The sequence below is a fragment of the Varroa jacobsoni genome, unplaced genomic scaffold, assembly GCF_002532875.2.
Source record: "Varroa jacobsoni isolate VJ856 unplaced genomic scaffold, vjacob_1.0 scaffold_244, whole genome shotgun sequence".
Classification (NCBI taxonomy): Eukaryota; Metazoa; Arthropoda; class Arachnida; order Mesostigmata; family Varroidae; genus Varroa; species Varroa jacobsoni.
Genome location: NW_019213146.1, coordinates 288337 through 308422, shown reverse-complemented (window position 1 = coordinate 308422; position 20086 = coordinate 288337). Strand labels below are relative to the sequence as shown.

The window sequence follows — 20086 nt, the reverse complement described above, 5'->3', positions numbered from 1 at the left end:
TATATAGCGCCAAATGCTTTTTCGTTTTAACCAAATTCACTTATTTTTGTGGTCATCGTTGGAACGACGCATATAAATGCGATGCAAACAATTCCACCGTACCTAGTTGTATAACTGAAGTATATATATATGTATATATAAATAATATTAATATGTGGTCAATGGCTTTCGTGGAGACATCAGTTACGATCGGGAAGGAGACACCGTCATGCGAGTACGAGCTTGGAGCATTAAAGACTAAGTATCACGAAACAGGATACTTCGCCCAAGTTAATTGCAAACTTGTCTGAGAGGCTGAATGCTAGTAGTTGGTGTAGCGCTTTCTGCTTGGTGTTCACACGGTTTTTATTTAGAACTAGTTTCGTTACTTTTTACTGCTGATTACTCAGACAATGATAAATACATTTATCATTAAATTACGATTATAAGGATGAGCTTAAAATTGTTCCCTGATAACGAAATGTGACGTGGTCTAAAATTTGGTTTTCTCTTTGTTGACGGGTTGTTGCTAACAAAGCGTTGAACGGAGCTTTGGGATGCAGTGATCACTTTGCATGCGAGTGGTCGACAATGATTGATAGATACGCCATATCAGTATTTGGCAGGATCTCCAATGAAATAGGCCTATGAACTACTGTCTATTAGAGATTGTAGAAACTAAACCTTTTCAACAAGACACTTTCTCGACCGAGATAACTTGTTAATGGTAAATTCGATTGCTGAAAAAGATAAATGCAATTCTATGGTAAGCTAGTTAATGATGATAAATAGTGATGTGGATGCTGTCAGTAAACGTCCAAAGTTTATACAACGGCGCATCGAGTTCCTTGGATAGTCACTGGATATTGTAGAAATTATTAATTACTATGCAAGCGCAGGCAGACACTTGCAATTATCAACGATCCGTTTTACAATGAGACTAACCATAGGTGTAATTTTGTTAAAAAATCTATTAATGCCGACGAGCATGATCTGATGAGAGCGGAACCTCTGCGCTAAGAAAGACATGCACTGACCTTCGACCAATGGGTAAAGATGGCAGATCCGACCTAGTGGACTCCAATGCAATTGCCAATGAACAATGATTACTAGCTGAAAGTTCGTTGACCTTGTCAAATATCGCTGTTGCTTTAACTAATTAGCAGTAATACATTAAACATTATGTCGATATACGGATCTGTGACAGCTGTTTGGTAATATTCATAGCATTATTTCTCTGTCATAGAAATCGGTCCGTTTTTTGCTTGATTCAGTTGATCGTAACTTGTTTCTTTTTCATCGTTTACTCCACGCACGTATCTACTAATCATCACTGACACAGTCTCCCCGACAGCCAGAAGAATGGACGCAAGAAAATTGGCCAGGCCACTTCGTCTGTTTTCTGTTGCGAGACCTGTTTTCCTGTCCATTGAAGCCAGCCATTCAGTGAAGGCCGTCGGCGAAACACCCGCATGCGTTATATATGAACTCCCTATCGACTCACTGCAACCCTAATTCATTCTGAACATCTCTCCACAACGCAGCAGACCACCCAGAGGCATGCACCAAACAGAACGGACCAAGCGCATGACACCACATGACTGCTAACACATATAGACAAAACGGCTCAAACCTTGTCATCCGAAATGTCCCTAGGCGGACTATGAGATACTATTTCGGTGGCATACGCTGCGGCGGGGCGCGCCTGGGGCCGTCCTCCAGGGACCGGAGAGGGCCCACTGGGGGAGTCCGTTGGAGACGCAACGACTGGCTGAACGACACTAGCACTGATACTGGGAAGGGTAACGGCACTGGCCTGGGTGTTGATCACTGTCGTGGACACAGGCTCCTGTACTTGGCTGCTCGTTTGCAGCACTTGCATAACGGTGGTGCTCCCGCTTGACGTCGGTGGAAAAGCGCCCTCAGGCGAGGTACTCTTAGTTTTCTTCGATGCTGGGCCCGAAGGTTCGTCGGAGCGTTTTTTCGGCTTAACGCCGGCACCGGAACCATAGCTGCCAGCATTTTCTTCTCGAGTTGGGACATATACCACCTTAATCTCGGTAACGGGGGGACTGACGCTACTTGACTGCTGCTGTATACCAGCTTGTACTGGTATCGGTACTTGAATATCGGTTATGTCGTCCTCGACACGCATCACTAATTTTGGACTTTGGAACACTCCTTGCACAAGTGCTTCAGGCGTGAGTCCAGACGCAGCGGGTCCGGAAGGCGTCGCCTGGAACCAACTCAACGACGAGCTGGGTCGATCGGGACTGCCCTCCCGCGAAGGTCGCGCACTTGCCCTCGGCGTACGCACGTAGGGCCGATGTTCAGGCACTTCCATAAGCGCAAGTAGATGGGGCTTCGAAGCAACTACGTCCTTCGGTAGAGCCTGAATCTTCACCCGGAATGGCTCCACATCGGGTATATGCTTGTTCTGAAGCTTCTTCAAGTGCTCTTGGAGTTCGACGATTTGGGACTTGTAGGAGGCGATTTGTTCGCGGAATATCTATATCGAGAGAAAAGAATGTGTACGAGATAGAAAGGGGGTGGGGCGTGGGAAGAAAAGAAAGATGAAGTCAATCCCAAGTATTTCCCAAAGCTGCGCGAAGTGAACACACTACACAAACGTATGACCAACACGCAAGAATCAAAAGGATTGGCCCGATAGAGAGGCGGCCGAAAAACGGACAAATTCACGCTCATCATCCATAAAGCAAGCACACAGCACCACACGTAGGAATTACAGCATAAAACAACTAAAAGGAAACGTAAAACGCTTTATGTAGTACGAGTTATGTTAGACTTTGTTATGTTACATAGAGCCACATATAGCACTCACTACTCAGCAAAAGATGTAAACGGAAAACAAAACAAAGTGGAAAGAGGAATAAATAGAGGGTCCTGGAGATAGAGGACGTTCATGTGTATACATATATACAGTATACAGGGTCAATTCTCAGAAACACATTAATGTTGTACTTGTAGGTACGGCTGCTGATTTCCAATGCCTACTTCCTGTTCTGTCGATGATTTCGCTTTCCATCTATTGTTGCATCAGTTGATCTCAGAGCGATACCCTTTTCTTTCTTGCTAAGTTGTACAGCCTTCTTGGTGCCACATTGATTGTTTTACATTACACAATGTCATCTTATTGTGCAATTAAAGTATATTTCAGTTGTTTTCATTTTTTATTTTGTTCCGTGTGCTTATGTATAATATATGTATATATATACACATATATATATATATATATATATTTACATATATATATATATATATATATATACAAGAGTGTGTTTGTGAGAGCGTGAAATGGTTGTGCTGCAAACACATGAGGGAATGTTTTTGTGATTTTATTAAGACGTGGTTCCACATTGGATTGACGATCCGCCTTGAAGATGGATGTCCGAAGCCAAAACTCAAAGCCCAAAGCCCAACACCGTCAACATAAGCAGCGCCACCAGTCGGAATGGCCAAATCACCCCCACAGATACAGAGAGCGTTATCAGAAAATAACGATAGCAAATGGCAACAATAACCGAAATAACCTACCAGACAACGTCGTTTGACCTGAGGAAAAAAGGCGTCTTGCAATTTGCGAATGCGATCGAAGCGGCAAGCAATGTTCTAGTAAGCAGAAAAGACAGCGGATGCTGCGCTGCTACAAGTGAAGATCGCGTGTTAGTTTTTGCGAGAAGAAAGTCATAAGAACAAGAAACAGTGATAAGTTGTGCTCAAATCGCGGCTCGATGTGCAACTAATATAATCTATTATTTCCTACTAGTAATAGCATCAACATTATAGTAGAAGAGATACGTCATAGCAGACACACAGAAGCTATCTATCGTTTGTCGGTTAGTTCTTAATAAATAATTTGCCACCGAACCGCTGCGCCAATAAACTCACGAAGCGCAACGTATAACAAACCGTCGATATACCGGAATAACAGAAAACTCTATGTGAGCTAATATATAATGCTGAGTACACTGACTGTTGTCGGACATAGATATCAGCCATAACGACGCACAGCATGGCATACAGTAAATATACGAAAAGAGAGAGAATAAACGAATATCGTTGCCTACCCTTATAATGATATCATCGCTGGTTGATTGATATCACACTGGCAAAGCTAGCACGCGAATAGAACTAGAAGAAGTAAACGATTAGTACGATTGCGTGCGCTAACCTGTTGCAGCTTGAGCTGTTCCTGTTTCTCCTGCAAGCTCATAGCGGGACTGCAGGCAATTTTCAGCTGTCGTTCGGACATTGCCAGCAGCTGTCGTAACCTTTGCATGTCTTGCTGATATTGCTCCTCCTGGGAAAGGCATACGGATAGTGTTTGGCACTGCTGGTCGACGTCCGTCTGAAGGCGCGCTAGTTCTAGCGAAACTTCGCCGACACGAAGCACCATCTGGTTCTCGTGGCCAGGATTGGTTCTGTCTTTGAAATGAACCATCAGTTTCTCTATGGCCATTGCGAGCCGCGTGCGTTGAGTAGCGACGTCTTTCAATATTTTCTCGCGCATGTTTAGCTGCTCCCTGTCGAAGTCAATAACGTACCATTCGACAAAGATTATAATGATGAACGTATTACGAGTCTTGTGCAAGCACTAAGCATGCCCGTTTCCCTGACAATACAATTGTACTGTGTACTTAGAGATATATGAGGCGATCTAGGTTCGAAAGCAAACATAGTATAACAATAAGTTCATTTTGTGTTAATAGAGCCCAGCCAGCAAAAACCAACGTTTACGCAATTAAAGTTAAGCAACGTAACAATGATACCAAACGTAAAACTGGAAACATTGGCGGAACGAAGTGGTCGAATCTAAAACTAATCGTACGTCTAAAACATTGAGAACTTACCTAAGATTTTTTGTTCTTTGGGGCGAACCCTGGGGGGACTCGAGTTTACTGAAACACTTGCTAGTCCAGTCGGTAACCTCCTTGAGCTTTCGTTCGCACTGTTCCCACTCTTCGATCATTTCATTGAGAAGCGTCACCTCTTCTACGAGACGCGATTCCGTGAGGGCCTGTTGTTCCTCATCGGCGTCTAATATAGCAAGAAGGTCGGCAATATCGCATACGTCACCGATCTTGTTGATCAGGGTTACCATCTCGTTCAAATAACCTTGCGATTGTGGAATGTCGTGTTTCAGTTCCTGGATTCATACAAAAACCATATGTATATCAAAGATGACGCAAATGCTAAATAATACGTAGAGGATGTTTTACATAAGTTTAGCTATAAAAAATATTTTGTTAATGACCGTTATCAGCTTTAACCCTGCTCTAGTGCCATCTGGTTAAGCGAATGTTCTCAAACAGTTCTATAGCAAAGCAGACAACACACCTACGTCGCTAAACCGACCCTGAGGGAGAACTCTGTACAGCCAAGATTGCAGTCTGGCTGCCGGCGCACAAATTGTGTCTATGCAGACAACGTGATAGACTGCGCACAGAAGCCTGTACCTTGGTGTTCGGGTAATAACTAACCTTAGCTTTAGCGACACGTCTCTTAGTTCCATCCAGAGTGACCAAAGGTTCCTTGTCGTTAAGGAAGAGTTCGTTCTCCTCGATCCACTTTAGCAGGTTTTCATGAAGCGCTAAGAAGCGCTCCCGAAGATGATGGGCGTTTTTGACCTGAAGCAGTCTCTCCTGAATCCAGTTATCCACTTCGACCAATTTCTCGCCAAGTGAGCTGATTGTCGTTAGGATCGAATTCTTCTCTTCCGGCTCCTTAGTCCATTCTGCGATCTGTTGTCCGTTACGCGTTATTCCATTGTGCATCGTTTGTTTGATATCCGGCACCTGGCTTGATAGAAGCATTAGCTTCAACTCCGTTTCCTCAATATTTGACTCCTTATCCTGCAGTGTCTGCTGGGCCTTCTCTAGCCAGTCCACGATCTTACGCACGGCCAATACGTAATCTTTGCGGGATTTTACTGCTTGACGGTACTGCTTCTCCTTGTCGTCCAGCGACGAGGCGACTCCCTCGGAAAGCATCTCGAGAGAAGAGAGCGCCTGCCCGATTGCATCGGGAATCGACATGCGCCGCGAAAGGTAGCGTCGATTCGTTGATTCCGCCATATCTTTTACCTCCTGACTAAGATCCTGCACATCTTGCTTTACCTGTTCAATCACGTGCTCAAGGTTTTCGTCGTCGGACATGACGTCGATGTTCTGCACTTGCTCTGCCATATCCCTCAACTGATTCGACAAATGCGTGATGCGCGCATTCAAATGTTCCGAGATTTGCTTTTCTTCCGTTACCAATGCTAGCTGTTCGCCGATGTTGGTCTCCAACCTATAACCAAACAATCAATAATTAAGTATGCGACCAAATCAAATATCTCTAACATATACAGGTACATCTTGTATTATTGAACAGCATCACATTGACACTATGTCTCTATTTGGCCATACAATTTAGATATGGTCAGTCAAACCTATTGGTTCAACGGTGTGACGGGGTGGACGCGTGCAAATTATCACACGATCTTTACTTGAAGCCTCACCGTCAATTATAACTCATGCCGTTCTGCTGTCATGCTGAGACGAGGTGAAATTTTGAGCCAAAAAAAAAAGAAAAACGCTAAATCCCATTAATAACCAGCACTAATGTCCAGTCGTCACTTCACTTTGCTGTTCACTATACCTAACCACACTTCACGCACGTTTCGAACTTTCAACGTATTGAATACGTACACTGACAACTACCTAAAACTAATACGTCGTAGTACTCAATTGTGTCACAAGTCTAAATCTTGCTTGCTCTAGGTCACTGCTTGCTAAGCGAACACAAGTTACTTTACACTACGCGTTATAAGGATTTTTCGCGTTTTCCTCCGAAGTGTCAAGCAATAGAATCAAATCGAAGTATTGCTACTAGCCTAGGTTGACTTTGGTAGCGACTGTTTCGGACTGTGAAGGAGATCTGAGGCTCTAACAGTGCTAGGTCCTGCGGCCCCTGTGGATATAAATAGAGAAAAGGGAAAAACACAACGACCTGCCAGCTTAGCCCACCACAGACCAGTACACTCCGACCACAGGCAACGGCGAGTATCAGCATCGAACAACAACGATAAGCTCGAAAGAGTGTTCAGCGGCTGACTTGTAGCCTTCCCGCTTACAGTCGTTATCGTTGCTGGCTCTCGTCGTTGCATTGGAGAAACGTTTAGAAACTTGGGCTCATCTTCAGCATTTTCTACCCATTACAAGTAGACCTAGTCCTGACTTCGTGGAAACGCTTCAGCGGCAAGACCTTAACATCGGTACAGACTCATTTATAGAAGCTGCGCAATTTGATCCAACTGCTGTGATGATAACCGGTCAAATCAACAGTAAAATTATATTCCTTAGAGCGATTGTAGTCAACGCGGAGCGTCTAGGTGTGACAGTTACTGTAAATAATGTTCTTATAGCGAAACTTACTGCTTCTGGAAAAGGTGGGTATATAGCGCTAACAACAAACAAATGTATTCATCCATAAGATGTCAGACTATTACGCAGTCGTCCTCCGCCATGAGCCGATATACTGTCTTAAAGACTACTGGTAGTCAGACCCAACGTGAATGAGCGCACAGAACCGAGAAAACGCATCAAACCTAGCCGCAAACGAGTCGTTCCTTTGAACTCAACACTCTTTCTCACTAGACCTGGCCAAATATATTGTGTATGCTCGCGTATATGTAGCGATCCGAAAAGCATAGAGATACGACCTTTCTAGACACACACTAATAATGGAAATATACAAAGGTTTAGATTTGATTCCAGAATAGTCGTATTTGAATACACTCTGATTAAATATACTGTATATACAAGATAGTGAAATGGAATCTCTACCAATAAAGATTGATGTATATTAGATACTGAAACTGAAATAAGTAATAGACAAGGTAAACACTAAATGAAAGTATTATTTCGGATATCAGTGGGCGATAACCCATATAGAGGAGTTCTTGCCCACAGCTAAGAAGTGGCAATACATGAATAAAAATTGAGATGGGTGGTGTATAGCCATAGGACGGCCGTATCGACTCTATAAAGTCTGTGTCAGTAGACCAGTTTTTTTTTTTTATATCCTTAAGGCGTTCCTAAAAGCAACACAAGAGCGGTAATTTTTATTGAGTCGTAGTAGTAGTAGTAGGGCAAACAAAGACATCACTGTACGTATTTACTTAGTGTTTTATACAAACATCTTGTGTTAACTGACAAATATACACTCAGTATAATTAATAACAGAGAGTTTCTCCGACAATAAACTTTGATACTGCACGTCGTCTACATTGAAATCGTATCATTGACTATAGTTGAGAGTAGTAGACAGGAGCAGCTTGTAAAGGGGCTTAGCAGCAGTTAACATGGGATGACTACTTAGGCGACATAAAACTTTCTGAATAAGTTGTGAGCGGCGTCAACTAATAAAAATCCAGTAAGGTTTATGGCTAAATGTTTCCGTATATGTGCGCGTCCTATACAAATATCGCTTGTCAGCATCCATAGAAATAGAAAGCTGATCTATAAATCTATAAAACCCTGACGAAAGAATCTATTTGATGCGATAACAATTAGACAATAGCGCATGTTATAGCAAATTTACAAGGGAACTCTAGATAAAAATGTTGTAACTATCGCCCATATATATCTAAATGACTAATGGCACCCCGGCTAAAAGTAGTTGTTGCACCTATCACGATTGTTCGGCCTAGCTGTTTATATCTACGAGAGTGCAATTCAATGCAATTGCAAACCCGTTGTAGCTTAAGCTCATCGTCAACATGGGCCCAAAAGTGCACGTGTTTACCCCGCAAAAGCAACGCGGTACAAATAACGTGCCTTACTGACTGCTAAGCGGAATAGTCACAGCAGTGAAAAGCCGGAATACGCCCTGCGGTGTAAAACAAACAGACGAGCTTCAAAGATGAAAAGCTTAAAAAATAGGTATATGCATAAAACGGAAATGTGTCTTAACATTGCTTTGTTTCTCTGACAGACTGGTTGTAGATTTATTTTAAAATAAATTAAATAAATCAACATCTAGAACTTGTGGACGTTACAAAGAAATATCTGGAAATCTCTCTTCATCCTGTCCCATGTCTAATGAAAGAAGCATCCACAACGAATTCAGTTATCTACCACGACCCTGTATATATTACATCAGTCAGTGCTACTAGTCCATAGACGAATATCCAAAGTTTAGATTACCTTTCTAGTACTCTGGCGTTCAGTTACTCTATTTTGGCGTCGCGCTCAGTTACGGACGTATATGCCAACACATTTTCTTACAGCAGAAAAAAACACGCTAAATAGCTTTGGATTATACACATCTGCTAAACATACAGCCAAACGCTATAGACAGATCACGATTTTTTACTGCGTAAACTACTAACAACGACGACCATGTCGGCCATATAGATAGCGATTTTACCCAAACCTTATTTACACATTTGCCTGCATAATAACGATATGCCGGGCCTGTAATTCATACTGTTTAACAGTTTATAATGCGTTTGGCTGGCTCGTATTCGGCCTGGCGCGCTTTCCTGTCGGCTACTGCGTCCGTCATCGCCTAATGTCGAGGTAAGAAGGCAGCTATGGCGCGGTACTCTTGGACCTGCACACTGAGAGCGAGTGGATCTTTTCCTAGACAGGGAGCCCTTTGTAGTTTGTTTTTCCCGCCAACACGGTTATGACAATACAACAGAGCGATAAACCCATGGGAACCCTTTCTTTCAACACTGATTCAACACAAAGCCAACGGGAGTACATCGAACAATCTACGGACAAATGGGTTTTCTGGTTAAGGAAACTGCAGTGTATGGATACGCTGCGTGGCATGTTTACTGCAGCGGATAACTAATGGAGTGTCTACAGAGCATCCTTAAGCCTCACTGATATTACGTTACGAAGCAAACCGGGACACGGAAGATAAGTGAGGAGAGCTATTTTAAAGGAAGCTGAAAAGGACGCAGATGGTATATCTGCTCGAATGTAGATTCCAAACAAAACCATAACGTGTTAATATCGTTGGGGTAGCTAAGTTAAATCACTACCCTTGAAGCACCTGAATAAAAAACTTTAACTGTAGGCGATATATTCCTTGCTTACACTTTTACAGTGCAAAGACAAGTGGGTTATGGTTGCAAGTGGAGGACTTTCAGTGGGATCAATCGGATTAGTTTGGCAAATATCAAACTAAAATGTATGGTTGTGCCTGTGATCGTATAAGCTACATACAAATATATCAACATATACCATACACTGCACTAAAGATAATGGCTCCTGATCTGTTTACACAATAATATAGAAAATAAAGGATGAATACCTCATTTTATTGTACTGAATGCTTTTTCCCAAACGGTAACAGCAACACCATGCACTTTTTATTTTCGCTTAGAAAGCATACCTATTTGCAGTGTCCATTGAAAAACCGATCTTATTTTTGCCGTCCTATTATAGCTGATGGCATTAATACAGTCCTGTCAACTTACAGTTATGAAAGGACAAAGAGCGTTTTTACGAATTTTTTTTTGTCAAGAACAAAGTTTAACCTAATTTTGTGGTAGACCGTTGTACATTTTTGAAAAAAAAAAAGTGTAATCTTTCGTTACTTCATTCGTACCTGTTTATAGGATAAACTCCTTTGACGAAATTTTATGAGGATTTTATCATAAACTGCTGCGCGCTCTAAATCCCCATATAAAAACGCGGATATCTATACGGATATATGTTCGGCAGGTTACGCCGTTCGATACTACAGTGTTCACCGATGACGGCAAGATCAACCATTCAAAATAGTAAGCCCCTGTTCGAGGTCGCAGTGAACACTTGATTATTTGTTTTACATAATTCCTATTAGTCTTTCAATGACCCCTATACTGACGTTATACTCTAGAGCTATTGGTGATTTACCAAAAATAATGCAATTAGCTTCAACCTTGAATCGCTCAAATAGGAACGACAGTAAACTGCGTGACAGTAGTACGAAAGGTCATAGGCCAAGCCAGAGCGGAGATTAAATACATACAAAGGAGTTCGGCTTGCCTAGCCTTTTCGAAATGATGATAATAGAAGCTTTTGTCAACCTGTGTCTGTTTGGCTTGCCGGGCCGTCGAATGGCCTTCGAATATCGCTCGCTTGTCGCAACTCTTTTATTTTGTTGTAGCTGATATATAGAAATGCTGCATTAGACAACTAGATAAAACAATTCCATAGTTTGGGTACATAAATCACATGCGAAATGGCAAGTCAGTCTCGTTTTTATTAAGATTTAATAATATGGAATAATGTTTTTTTACCTTTGATAACCATAAATAAATTAATTTTTATGTGCGAAACCACGATAGCATTGTTTTTAATAACTTAGCGAATTATGTTGACGGCATTGTCTTCACTAAACAAAGCAGTTTACCCTTTCCTCTTCAGTGTAGTCCTTAGCAAGTTCTCTCGTTTGTATCCTTACAAGTAGAGTTATTTCATCGAGTAGGATACAGCATGTCAGGCCACAGCCGCATATTCAGTGGGTTACCCAATAGCGAAACAACACTAATCAGAGAAAAAAGGGTAACCTTGTCACTTGCTCCGGTATATGTTTTCGGCTCAAATTCGCTGCAAATTTTTCCCTAGGTTTTCCACAAAGGCCTGAAGGTAACTGGCAATTTTAATTCGCACAGTCCGCCAACGCAGAACTTAATGCTTGCTTGCTTTCTAGTTCCTGCAATTTATGCGACGTTGCAAGGGTAAATCCTTCTCTGAAAACGCTATCGGCACATAGTTTCACAGGAGTGAGATGGAAAGAACAAAATCAAACTTCATTACATGTTGCAGACTTAGTCCTCAGATGAAAGCAAGCTACTTCGACTGGCTATATACCATTTGCCCAGCAATGAACTACCTTCACGCGTCTACCAATATACTCAGTGACCGCAAAAACCGCAGATGTGTTTGTATACAGTCTACGACACGATCTGGGTAACCACGAACACTACTGTATATAAACAAGATTGTATGATTCGCCTACAATTGTGTAATTCAAAATTAGCCATTAGCTAACTGCTTTAGCCGAAGCCGGCGCATCCACTCGCGTCAGCGGGTGATCGCCACAGAGATCAAGCAAACTATATGAACCCACTACGTGTGGCTTCGTGGCTGGCTGATGTGAACCCGCGACATATCAGCCTTCGTCAGCGGGCGACAAGGTCGTGCAGCATGCTGAGACCCTCATTCGCTTCTGAACGGTTAGAGGCCTTCTAGATGTCAGTCGGCTCGCGTAATTTGCTTGCCAGTTGACATAAACAACGCTACCTTCTATGTCCAGTATAACAGGAAAGTGGTTGTTGTCACATTTATAGCTAAAGCGAACTCGGCCAGCTACAGAGACGGTTTATCCCGTTGGGGACTGTTTCTATGACCGAAATTATCGTGTTTTCAAACTATAATAGGAGCTAGTGTACATGCTTCATACAATCTGCCCTAACTCGCTCGTAGCGTGGCAGTGAAAGTTTCATCCCTTTCGAGGCCGACGACTACTTTGTACCAAGTGCTATTGCTATTTATGGAACAAATACAACTACATGCAAGTAGGTGTGTACGTCTGGCTTCGACCAGCCGACACGGGGTAACTTGTCGGCATACTACAAAACATCGCCGATAAAAACCAAAGTTCCGCAGAAGTCGTCTGAGTTTGAGAACACTTTCAATCATAGTTGTTTGGTTTTCTTGCGAACTGGTTTCGCTGGATGTCTGACGTACTGTATGTATCGTCTGGCATAACTCGGAAATCAAAGGAATGATACAGCGTCTCTTATTGATTTTCGCATTGATCGATGCGATTCACTCTCATTAAGATATCTTGTCGATGCTTCCAATAGAAGCAACTACCTTATACACAGACATACAAACATTCGCACTGATTTTGCAAGTTTCGCCGGCAAATTTAGCAATAAAAATTAGTCTTCGTTTGGGGTTATCTAGGAAAATCACTGCTACTTACCGCTTGAGACGATCTTGCAGAGATTGCACTTGGCTTTCAATACTACCCCGCTGCCCGGTGGTGCGCTCGGAGAGGTATGCCAGCACCGGTTGAGAGAGGTCTTCAGCGTCCCTCACTGCGGGCTGCAGGTGAGATAGGCTTTCCTGAAGGGCCTGCGAGGGCACGCAATCATCGTCGCAGACATCGACCAGTACAAACAACAGATAACGACAACGAATATCGTTAGCACTATTGGTTGACATTGCGTTGCAAATAACACAGACACTCATATGTAATTATACTCTTATTCATGATGCTTGTCTGATCCTCTACTCCTGTGCAAGTTAGTAGTGACATGACTGGTGATTTCTCTGACGGATTCTCTTACTTGGTGCTCGCACTGAAGGATACCGTACCGGGAGTGTATGGTTCCTTTCAGTGGAAGGTACTATTTCTAAACAACATCGCATGACAGAAATCAAACAACAGTGGAAAAGGTCTTTATCTTTTGCGCGCCAGTCAGCTACAGATGGTTATTTACCAATAGGATTTTTTCGGCTGCTTCGAGGTCGTGGACAGCGGCTTTTCCATGCTTGAGTTCGTTTTCGGCTTGGGTTAGTTTGGCATCGGCGTCGTTGTGAGCTCGTGAAAATGCTTCCCATTTTTGTAGAATGTCCTCTAGAACCCGCAGTTGTCCTGCGATATCAGAAAATAGTTTCTGCCACTGATCGTTAACTTGTTGCACATACTCCGAGATCATACGTCGCGTATCGGGCGTGGCTTTCTGCTCCAGTAAGGCAGAAACTGAGTTGAATTCGTTGATGAGACTCTGCTGAGCCTGCATGTCTTTCCTGCATGACGCATAGCGAAACGCAAGGGTTAGCAATCGCTTCCATTTTTGATGCAGATACAAAAGAAATACTAATATGGTACGAGTTATTAATGAACTATTCCAAGGTAGTTTATGACTGACTTCAGCTGTACAAATATAAAAAAATCTAATCCTTTGTGAAAGCTATAAAAGCTGATGTATTTTGATACTTACGAAGCCTTTCTGAGTTCTTTGATGCGCAACTGAATCGCCGGAATGGAGTCGGGCCAGCCTTCCGACAGTTTTACCTTGCTGATTAAGGCTTGGGCCTTCTGGAGAAGCTTCTTCAGATTGTTAACAAGATTCATGTCGTCGGTGAGCTCTTCAAGTTTCTTCTGCAATCTGGCTACAATATCGTTAAACTCTTGCGTTGTGGTTAGTATATCTTTATCCAGATCTATAGCGTCGGCATCACACATGGTGGCACGCAGTTTCGGCAGCAGACTTTGGCAGGCCTTTAGGCTCTGATCGTGTTCTTCGCTCTCTGACAGAAGCGTTTTCATGTCTGACGTGATCTTATCGAGATTATCATAGTCGACCGGCTGATCAAGAATCTTAGTCGCAGAATCGATCCAGACACGAACGGCGCCAAGGTGGATCTTCATTTCTTCTCTCATAGCCTTGGCTTGTTCTAGGTAAAGCCTTCGATCTTGTAGTTCCCGTGGTAGGGTCGCTTTGTACCTGGCAATTTCGCTAAGCTTCTCCTCGAATCGGGATGCACTTTCCGGCGCATCGCTCATTATCTTCTTCGATAGATCATCCGCCTCTGATAGATGCTTGTCAGTAGTTTCCTCAAGAGCTTGCTGTTCGTTCAAATAACGACTAATATCGCTACCAGTCGCGGACAGTTGGGGCCTCTGCTTGATGTTAGCCTCATCGTCTTGCAGCTTAGTGAAGAGCTTATCAAATTCGGCTAGAAGCTTGGCTTGCTCCTTCAACATGCTTTCGTGCTGCACTTGCAGATCCTGTATGCGTTTCTTCAATTGGGAAAGGTTGTTCTTTCTCTGTTGTAGCGTTTGTTGGTTGTCATTCTGGTCGGCAAGAACGGTATCTGGAGCCATTTTATCAAGCTTATCCTGAGCGACCGATAGTTGGCCTTCGGCTTCTCCGAGATCAGATAAAAGCCGGCTATACACTGGAATCCTTTCAGCAAGAGACTTACGCGACTCATCGATGTGACGAAGCGTATCTGTGATTTTGGTAGAAACGTCCCGCACAGAATCCATGATCCTGTAGAATGCTTCTCTCAGCTGTACACTACTTCTAATCTTTGCCAATAACCTCTCAACTTTGCGGTTTAGCTGAGAGGCATCGCCGCTCAGATTGCTAATATCGTCTCGTAGGAAAGGCCTGGTAACAATGGTGTTGATCTCATTTTCCAAATCATGGAGTTCGTCTTGTAGTTTCTGAGTAGCAAGCACCGCAGTTTTAGCGTCGTCAACTGTACCTCCGATTGGCCCATTCAGTTGATCGTATTGGCGGGTCAAGTCTTCAAGACGCAGGCGCAGTTCTTTTATGTGTGTCCTAAGCTGAAACTGGTTTTCTAGCGACTCCTTAAGTAATCTTATCTTTTCTTCAATATCATTCCTTAACTTAGTTTTCAAGATCTCAAAACTGTCGATCTGTTCAGATCTTATCGGCTTCGTTCGTTGACGGAGCTCGTCACGAAGTTCCTTTAGCTTACTGAGATCTCCGGAAAGCCTTCGTGTGGCGTTGTGGAGGCGATTGAAGGACTGAATTTGCTCTTCAACGACGGACGGAGCAGCATCCGTCATGACGTCGGCATTAGCAGACGCTTCGGTCTCGTCTAGAAGATGTTGTGTGCTATTCATTAGCTTGCAATATTCTCGCTCAGTTTCGGCTAGCTTGCTTAGAAGGGTCGTCTTTTCAACGACATCTGACTTGAGCGAGTTGATGTCATTAAGGATCTTTTGCACCTCATCCTTTAAAGTAGTCTTTGTTTGAGCGTCACAATACTGGTCCATACTAGAAGCTTTTTTAATCAGGTCTTTTAGTGTTGAATCCTCAAATTGTTTGATTTGCGACATTTTATTCTGATATGCCTTTAACTGATCGCAAGCAGAAATATCCCTGTCAACCTTTTCCGAACGTTTATCATTGATCCATTGTTGACACAGTTCGAAAAGAATTTCGAGTTGCCGACTCTTTGAAAGGACCTCTTCTATTTCATCTTTTCTACTGTAAGCCTGATCATTAACGTTTCTGAATTTACTGCGAAGGTCATCCAAGCTTTGGCTTAGCTTCTGTGAATCGAACGTGTCCAAATCATTGGTCAACGTTGCGGTTCGACTCTCAAGATCGGGTATCACAAGGGCCATATTCTGTACCTCCGATAAGCACACCTTGGCATCTTGGAAATCTCTTTCGACTATTCTGGGAGAGAAGCCAGGCGTACATGGACCACGTAGCGACGTTAACTTTTCATCAGCCCAATCGTTTGCTTGTTTAATGTCATTAACCACGCTGTCGAAGTTGCACTGAATAAGGTCAAGACTTTTTGAACGTCGTAAGATTCTCTTGCGTTGCTCATCGGACTTCTTTGTGGCTTCACTGAGGTCGATATGTATTTTTGTGTAGTCCTGCTCCTCGAGGGCTCCCTTTAGTTCACCCAGCTGGTTTCTGGCGACCGAGATTTTCTCGTCAGCCGCATTGCAGTCAACGAGAATGGCTTGAAGGGCCTGCTGGCGTTGCTTGGCATTGCCACGAGCTGGCTTATCTGCGGCAATTAGCGCAGCGTCGATCTCACTTAGCTTGCTACGAATCTCTTCGACAACACTCGTGAGTTGTTCAACCTTGTCCAAATAGCCCTTTTGCTGTTTGAGGCACCCTTCTAGCTTTACCCCAAGGGATGCAAAGTCCGCAGCGATGGACTCGTCTATTGGCATATGTGTCGATGTGAGAAAGTTTTCCAGAGACGACCGTTGGGCACTCAAGTCGCTTAAAATTCCTTCGAGCTTCCTAACATTGCTGTGAATGGTGTTCTGATCACATGGCACCCTGTCATTGGCAATCTTACCCATGATCGTGTTTTGCATAGAAAGCCACTTGCGAGCCTCTTCCAACCGCTTGGTGACACTTTCAATGTTCGTCAGCAGCTCACTAAGATCTTGAATTTGTTGTTCCAGCTGTTCAACGCAATCTTGGAGGCGAATTTTAACAAAAACTTCTTGCTCGGGCAGCTTAAAGACTTGGCTGACTTCAGGACTAGATGGCCTGCTAACAGAAGACACAGCATCCAAACACGATTGAATAGCAGACTGTAAACTGTCTCTGGCGCTAACTAGCTGATTAAGCTTGGTTTGCTTAGCATCAAGGACAAACTTGATAGCTTCCTTTGTTTTGGGCTGCTCCTGTACACCGGTGATAGAAGACTCCGACACGTTCAGCAGGCTCTCGCAATAGGCAATCATCTTCTCGTAAGCACGGAATTTCTCTAGGGCATTCTCCAGTCGCGACTGGATCTTGATAGCAGCGGCTAATAATGAGGTGTAGCTATCCCGGATGTTTTCTATTTGTTGCGAGATATTGTCTGCCGTTTGCTTTGCTTCGAACTTGTAAGCCTCGACCAGAGTCTGGCCGGCGGAACAAACCTCTGAAATGTTGGTCTCATACGCGCGAACTTGATTGAGCAGATCTTGGTACTTCTCAAGTTCCTGTTCGGTCTGCTTGCAGTTGAGAATCTGCAACGAGTGCTGAGCCATGATCTGCATGTTCATTTGGAGGAGCCACTTCTCTGTGTCCTGAAGCAGTTTCTGGTAGGCTTGAAGTGCGGCCAAGTCATTTTCCAATGTATCGAGAATGCTCTGAGCACGACCGTGAAGTGCATTTAAACGATCTCGAAGATTATCGAGCTCGGTGGCTACATTGTGATCACCAGTTTTGTCGCAAAGTTCCACGACTTCTGATAGGAGCTCGTTGAGTCTGATCGATTGGCGCTCAATGTTCGAAATAATAGATTTGCAATTTTCGATTGAATTACGTAACTGAATGATATCGCCCTTCGGTACGGCTGACTGTAGGTCCTGGCTAACCTCGTCGATCCAGCGAGTTAGCTCATTCTTCTTAGCCATAGCCTCAGACCATCTCTTAGAAAGTGAGAGTAATTTTGCGACGGTTTCGCTAAGATCGCCGGAGAGTTGGTTCAAATCTTTTTGCATAGTATCGATCTTTGCGCGGATGTGGTTGTTACTGGATAACAGCAGTAGTCTTGTCCCAAAATCTACAACGTTGGCAAGTAAATTTCGGCCTGTTGGCATATCTGTATTAAGAGCCTGCAACTTCTCTACGCGCTTGTCGATGTCTTTGAGGCTCATTTCCTTGTTAGAATTGAAGGTACCGAGTGCTTTGCTCAACCAGCGCTCGTACTCATTCAGAGCCGACTCGAACTGTTTATTTTGTGCCCGGCTTTTCTCTACCTTCGATAATGCATCATTAATGCTGCCGACAAGCGACACATAATTACTCGAAATATTGACTACTTGTTCATGTACGCTGACGGTAGACGCGATCAAATTTTCGCAAAGCTGATTCAAGTTTTCCACGTCTGATTTTTTACTTGCAGCGTCTGACAGCAAATTCCGCAGTGTATCTTCTAGTTCGAGCCAGTTTGCTCCATCAGCTTCTATTTCGGCGAGCGTGCGTTTAGTGCTTTTCTCAAAATCCGTTACCCAGTTTGAGAGTGAATTAAACAACGCGTTGAACGTGTCCCAGGCCCTCAGGCACTTGTCCAACTGATGCTCAGTCGTCGCTAGCAGTTCTTTAAGCGTCTCATAATCTTCTTCCATTTGACGCAATTGCCCGGTAACGTGCTCTTCTAGTACATGGACCCAATTAATTTTTAGGTGGTCCCAAAGATAGCTGCATTGAGTGACTAGCTGTTCACCACGCAGCAAATCGGACCTAATCTGTTGAAGAATGGCGCGTCGCTCTTGAATTACCGTCTGACTACCTGAAAGATCGCTGCACTTCTTTACTTTGTCGAGGGTGTCCGTAAGCCATTCAGTGGCAGCCGCTGCCGCTGTGATGTACTCCTCCATGGTTTTGATATCCCATTGAAGAGATCGGAGTTGGTCCTGAATATGCTGGGTGATGTCGTCGTATTTTTGGACAATTTGCTTTGCTTTTTCTGCAAATTTTCCTTCTTTTTTAGTGCGTAGTTTAGAAGCAATATCAGCGAATGACTCAAGATCATTCTGTACATATTTGTACTTGTCGCATAAAAGTTTTTTCTCGGCCAGTGTGCTCTTTGCGGGGACTTCATCAAGATTTAATTCATCCAGATATTTCGAAAATTTTCTAGACTCATTAGTGAACTCGTTAAACTCTTCTACGAGATCTTGAGCCTCTTTGAGTCTTCTTGCAACCTCAGCGACGAGTTCATGGAGGTCCTTCTTCACGTTAGATGCATCTTCCTTGACCCGATTAACGCCTTCGAAAGCCGTACTCTTAACAACCTTCTCAGTTAGTTCGTCGAGGTACGCAATACGGTGGGCGTTGTGCTCCAGGTTCGAAGCGAGTGTTTTCAATGACGCGACTCGCAATTCGGCACTCTCCTGAGTCGATACGGGTGTATTCATATCATCCAACTTTTCTTTCGAGCGGTCGATGACTTCGATACACTCCGAATAGGTACATTGTTGTTGTTGATGCTCCTGGAAGTGTTGTTCTAAATCGTGCAGTATGTCTTTTGCCTTGGAAACGAAATTGGTATAATGAGTTGACAGCTGAGCTACCCCAGTAGAAATCGTTGAATCTGAATACATGTCTACCAGACTTTGGGCCTTAGTATTCAATGTGTCGAACTCAGGTTGCCAATCGAACACAACCTGAAGTAGCTGCTGAAAATCCTCGAGCGCTTTTCTTTTGGCATAAAGATCCTCGTAAAGCTTATCGTATGCCTCGACCTGGGGTTGGGTTTCATCCAACCATTGAGAGCATTTCTTGTATTGTTCTTGATACACTTTTCGAAGCTCCAACCCTTCCTCGATCAGCATTTTGAGTTTATCACAGTTCTTAAGGAACTCTTCATATTCCTTTTTCCGTTGGGAGACTTCAACATCAACAAGGGCCGCATCTTCAGGTTCCGCTGCCATTAAACAGCGACGCGCTTCGGCTCCCGATGAAATTAGCTCAGAGAGCAGCTCTTCACCTGTCGCTTTTTCGTCATTCAGTACCTGCGTTAAGAAACAAAGGCAAAATGTAATTTTTTTTCATTATTATATTTGGGGTTTCGTTTGA

At 43.5% G+C, this 20086-nt stretch overlaps 1 protein-coding gene across 6 annotated transcripts in view; it reads right to left on the bottom strand.

The window, feature by feature from the left end:
* LOC111274017 (uncharacterized) overlaps positions 1–20086 on the bottom strand; it is a 127024-nt gene that overhangs the window by 44586 nt on the left and 62352 nt on the right. For 5 of the 6 annotated variants that reach the window (XM_086967498.1, XM_086967494.1, XM_022856106.2 and 2 more), the window contains exons 29-35: positions 14003–20022; positions 13499–13808; positions 12979–13130; positions 5481–6291; positions 4851–5146; positions 4172–4523; positions 1613–2488 (exon numbers count right to left, since the gene is read on the bottom strand). In XM_086967498.1, the coding sequence (XP_086823624.1) occupies positions 1613–2488; positions 4172–4523; positions 4851–5146; positions 5481–6291; positions 12979–13130; positions 13499–13808; positions 14003–20022 (8817 nt within the window). The remainder of the gene's footprint in view (positions 1–1612; positions 2489–4171; positions 4524–4850; positions 5147–5480; positions 6292–12978; positions 13131–13498; positions 13809–14002; positions 20023–20086) is intronic. The other variant, XM_086967497.1, reaches the window with a different exon arrangement.